The following is a 4749-nucleotide window of genomic DNA, read 5'->3' as shown; positions in this document are numbered from 1 at the left end:
GCTTAATCTCTTTTTTCTCTAGTAAGTGTCTTAGGGCACTATGGTCTGAGAAAACAACTACCTTAGACCCCCACAAATATGATCTAAATTTGTCTAGGGCCTCCGAGAAAGTCTTACTAGCATAGTATAAAACTACCGGTTTCCTATCAACCCTTTGCCCAAAAACAGCCCCATCTGCATAATCACTAGCATCACACATAATCTCAAATGGTTTGGTCCAATCGGGTGATTACAAAATGGGTGCTTCGGTCAACTTACGCTTAAGGGTATTAAAGGCCTCCTTACATTGGTCATCAAAGTCAAAAGGTGCGTCTTTTAATAACAAATTACACAATGGTTTAGAAATAACGCTAAAATCTTTGATAAACCTACAATAGAAACCCGCATGTCCCAAAAACGATCTTAACCCCCTTAACATTGGTCGGTGGAGGTAATGTGGAAATAAGTTTCACTTTAGCCCTATCTATTTCAAATCCCCGTTCGGACACAATGTGTCCCAAAACCACCCCTTCCCTTACCATAAAATGGCTCTTTTCCCAACTAAGAACGAGGTTAGTCTCGGTACACCGTTTTAAAACCCCTTCCAACATATTAAACATGATTCAAAAGACTTTCCAAATATTGAGAAATCATCCATGAAAATTTCTAAAGACTCGCCTATTAATTCTGAAAAAATACTCATCATACACCTTTGAAAAGTAGTAGGTGCATTACATAGACCAAAAGGCATTTGTCTAAAAGCATAAGTTCCATAGGGACAAGAAAAAGTTGTTTTTTCTTGGTCATTAGGGTGAATAGGTATCTGATTGTATCCCGAATACCCATCTAAGAAACAATAAAATTTCTGACCTGACAACTTTTCGATGATTTGATCAATAAAAGGCAAGGGAAAATGATCCTTTGAAGTTGCAGCATTTAACTTCCTGTAATCAATACATACCCGCCAACCCGTCACAGGACGGGTTGTGATCTTTTCACCTTCCTCGGTTTCCATGACCGTGATCCCAGCTTTCTTTGGCACTGTTTGAGTGGAGCTTACCCACTGACTATCCGAAATAGGGAAAATAATCCCCGCGTCTAACCACTTAAGAACCTCTTTCTTTACAACTTCCTGCATGTTCGGGTTTAACCTGCGTTGCGTGTCACGGGCAGGTTTAACCTCAGGATCTGTAACTATGCGATGCATGCATACTGAGGGACTTATCCCTTTCAAATCAGTTATAGTCCATCCCACCGCAGCCTTGTAATTATGAAGCACCTCCATTAAAGCTTTTTCCTGCACACCTGTCAAATCTGAAGCAATAATAACTGGCAAAGTGCCGTTAGTACCCAAGAATGCATACTTTAAATGAGAGGGTAATGGTTTCAGCTCAAGGGTCAGTGGTGATTCTAATGAAGGTCTCGTATTAGTATCAATGGACTTAGGTAGTGGCTCATATTTATGAGTCCAAGATGGTAACCTAGCATCCATTGTACTTGCTATAGCTAATTCGACTGCCTTAACCTCTTCACATTCAACATCCTCTTCATCACCCAAGCAAAATACTTCTACCGGGTCATTGGTTATTAGGTGAGAAGTATGTTTTTCCACTAGTTCATCATTGGTTATTCATGGACATTTGGGACGTGAAGAGAATTAAATATATTAATCCTCATCTTGCGATTCCCGAATGATATGTCCATGGCACCCGTTCGATAATTAATGTGGGCATTTACGGTGGCCAAGAATGGGCGCCTCAAGATTATAGTGGGCTGGGCATCTCTATTCCTAGATTCAATATCCACACAACAAAGTCAACAGGGTAACAGAAATCCTCCACTTTTACTATCACATCTTCTAATATCCTCCTAGGCGTTTTGATTGATTGGTCTGCTAGTTGAATAATTATGTCGGTTCTTTTCATTAAACCCAATTCAAATCGGTCAACTAGACAAAAAGGTAAAATATTGATACTAGTTCCTAGGTCCAATAACGCATTTTTCACATTCACGTTTCCTACAGGAACCACTATCAATGGGGTCCCCGGGTCCTTAAATTTAGGTGGAAGCATTCCCGAAACAACCACACTTAGGTGCTCAATTAGCTCCACCTTTTTGGGTAAGGTCGCCCTTTGCTTCCTCTTTTGAGTGCAAAGGTCTTTCAAAAATTTAGCATAACACGGGACTTGCCTAATAGCATCGAGAAGGGGCAAATTAATCTTAACCTGTTTAAATGATTCCCACATGTCCTCCGGTTGTGGTCCCTTCTTCCCATAAGGGAATTGGTTTGGGGACTCTGAGGCCTTGGGAAATGGGACGGTTTTTGATTCCGTCTCCAATTTCCCAGTCTCATTAACGATTGGTTCCTTATTTTTCACCCCCTTCCCATGGTTATCATTTTCACTTACCTCATTCTCATCAAGCACAATAGGAACCTCACTTGACTCTTGTTTCACTACCTCTTTTTCACCAACCTTATTGTCATACTTCTTTCCACTTCGCAAGGTGCCTACCATATTAACACTATGCCCTTTTCCTTGATCCTTATGATTCGAATTTAGAACCGTGTAGCTTGGAATTGTACTCGGCTCCCGATTCCCTTTACTTTCCGCTACATTACCAATCTCCTTAGCCAACGCACCAATTGACTTGTTTTGCACTTCCACTATTTTACACATTTCGGAGATGAACGCGTCCATCTTGGCGTCCGAGCTAGATGGTTGATTGGGTGGCGCATTGTTTTGATTTTGATTTTGGCTTTGATTTTGGTAATTGTTTTGGTTTTTGATGTGCGTAGAGGTGTATACGAAATAGCTTATATTTTACTACGAAATACAATTAAATACGATACAATTTTACACAAGTTATTTATTTATTTATTTATAGAGTGGATATACCTAAACCTTGCTACAACACTTATAGGCAGTGTACCTAATCGTACAGTAATGTAGTTTTTAGTAAGTCCGGTTCGTTCCACAGGGAGCTAGCCAAGTTTAACGCTATATTTTTAAAACTATATTTGTATAAATATAAATATAAATATAAATATAAGTAGTATTATTATTATAAAAGGGGGTTTTTACCGTTTAATGATCGGTTTGTCGATTTTAAAACTTTAGTCGAAGTTAAAACCTAATGTAAAATATTAAAAATAAATATAACTTAATTTTAAGCGTAAAGTAAATAACGATAATGAAATTGCGATAAATAGAAATTGCGATAAAATGACGATAAATAAAATTACGATAATTAAAAAGTACAATAATTAAAATGAAAATAAATTAAAGTGCGATAATTAAAAGTGCAATTAAATATGAAATAAAGGAATTATGCTTATTTAAACTTCCATAATCATGATGTTTGACGTGTTGATTTTAGTTTATTACCATGGGTTAATTGTCCTTTGTCCTGGATTATTCAATATGTCCATCTGGTTTTTGTCCATAACAGTCCATCAGTCATAAATATAAAGTGCGAGTGTCCTCGTCAAATTATCCTTATATTCGAAGTCAAATATTCCAACTAATTGGGGACTTAAACCATAATTACACCAATTTTCCTTGTATATAATTCACCTCTGTTTTAATAAGTCCATTGACTATTAATCCATTCTCGTGTCCGGTTAAATGAACGATTATTAGTACTTATAAATATCCCGCCCATCGTGTCCGATCGAGTGTATGTGGTTATTTATAGATACGTCCAATTGTAAATCTTTATATTAAATTAACAAACTATCATTTAATTAAACAAATATAAAGCCCATTAATAGCCCATAGTCTAATTTCCACAAGTGTCGTTCTTTTGTCCAAACCCCAATTATGGTACAAAGCCCAATTACCCCGTCTTTAATATTTAGCCCAACATCATGATTACTTCGGCTTAAATAAGCATAATAATAACTTAGCTACGAGACATTAATTTAAAAAGGTTGAACATAACTTACAATGATTAATAATTGCGTAGCGTTACATGGACAGAATTTCGACTTACACCCTTACAATATTCGCTAACATACCCTTATTATTATTAAAATTAAAATTAAAATTAAAATTATAATATATATATATATATATATATATATATATATATATATATATATATATATATATATATATATATATATATATATAAATAATACGTAGATAGATAGAGAAGAAAAAGATGTGTTTTTGCTCGAGCATCAAACTGCTTTTTATAGGAGTGTGGCCAGAAAAAGTGGCCCATACGATTGCATGGAAATATAGCCTCCAGGCCATACAATCGCATGAAGCAGGAATCTAGCTCACAATCGATTGTTTGCTTCTTGCCGACGATTTTATTAAATAATATAATATATAAATAATTTTAAGAATTAATTATATATTATATTATATTCATGTGCATAGTTGACTTGTAATTTTTAGTCCGTTGCGTCGAGCGTTGAGAGTTGACTCTGGTCCCGGTTCTGGATTTTCGAACGTCCTTGCGTACAATTTAATATCTTGTACTTTGCGTTTTGCGTCTTATTCTCTTGTAATTTTGAGACGTTTCTCATCAATAATTTGAACCACTTTGATTGTACTTTGTACTTTTTAGCTTTTTGTCGTTTGCATCTTCAAATCGTCGAATCTGTCTTTTGTCTTCACCTTTTATTATTTAAACGAATATCACTTGTAAATAGAACAATTGCAACTAAAAGCTTGTCTTTCTTGAGGGATAATGCTATGAAATATATGTTCGTTTTTAGCATTATCAAATATTCCCACACTTGAGCGTTGCTTGTCCTCA

General features: G+C 35.8%; 1 protein-coding gene across 1 annotated transcript; it reads right to left on the bottom strand.

Moving 5' to 3' along the window:
• Positions 1-1742: 1742 nt before the first annotated feature.
• On the bottom strand, positions 1743-2678 carry LOC139897405 (uncharacterized). Its single transcript, XM_071880102.1, has one exon. The coding sequence runs from the start codon at positions 2676-2678 to the stop codon at positions 1743-1745; it is 936 nt and encodes a 311-aa protein (XP_071736203.1).
• Between the last annotated feature and the right edge of the window lie 2071 nt (positions 2679-4749).

This window comes from Rutidosis leptorrhynchoides, chromosome 1, assembly GCF_046630445.1.
Source record: "Rutidosis leptorrhynchoides isolate AG116_Rl617_1_P2 chromosome 1, CSIRO_AGI_Rlap_v1, whole genome shotgun sequence".
NCBI classification, from domain to species: domain Eukaryota; kingdom Viridiplantae; phylum Streptophyta; class Magnoliopsida; order Asterales; family Asteraceae; genus Rutidosis; species Rutidosis leptorrhynchoides.
Note: the sequence above shows the minus strand (reverse complement) of the source record. Positions and strands in the feature narration are given on the sequence as shown.

Bases quoted from the DNA above. Each gene is read 5' to 3' on its own strand.
- LOC139897405 (XM_071880102.1), bottom strand. From the start codon at position 2,678: ATGGACGCGTTCATCTCCGAAATGTGTAAAATAGTGGAAGTGCAAAAC.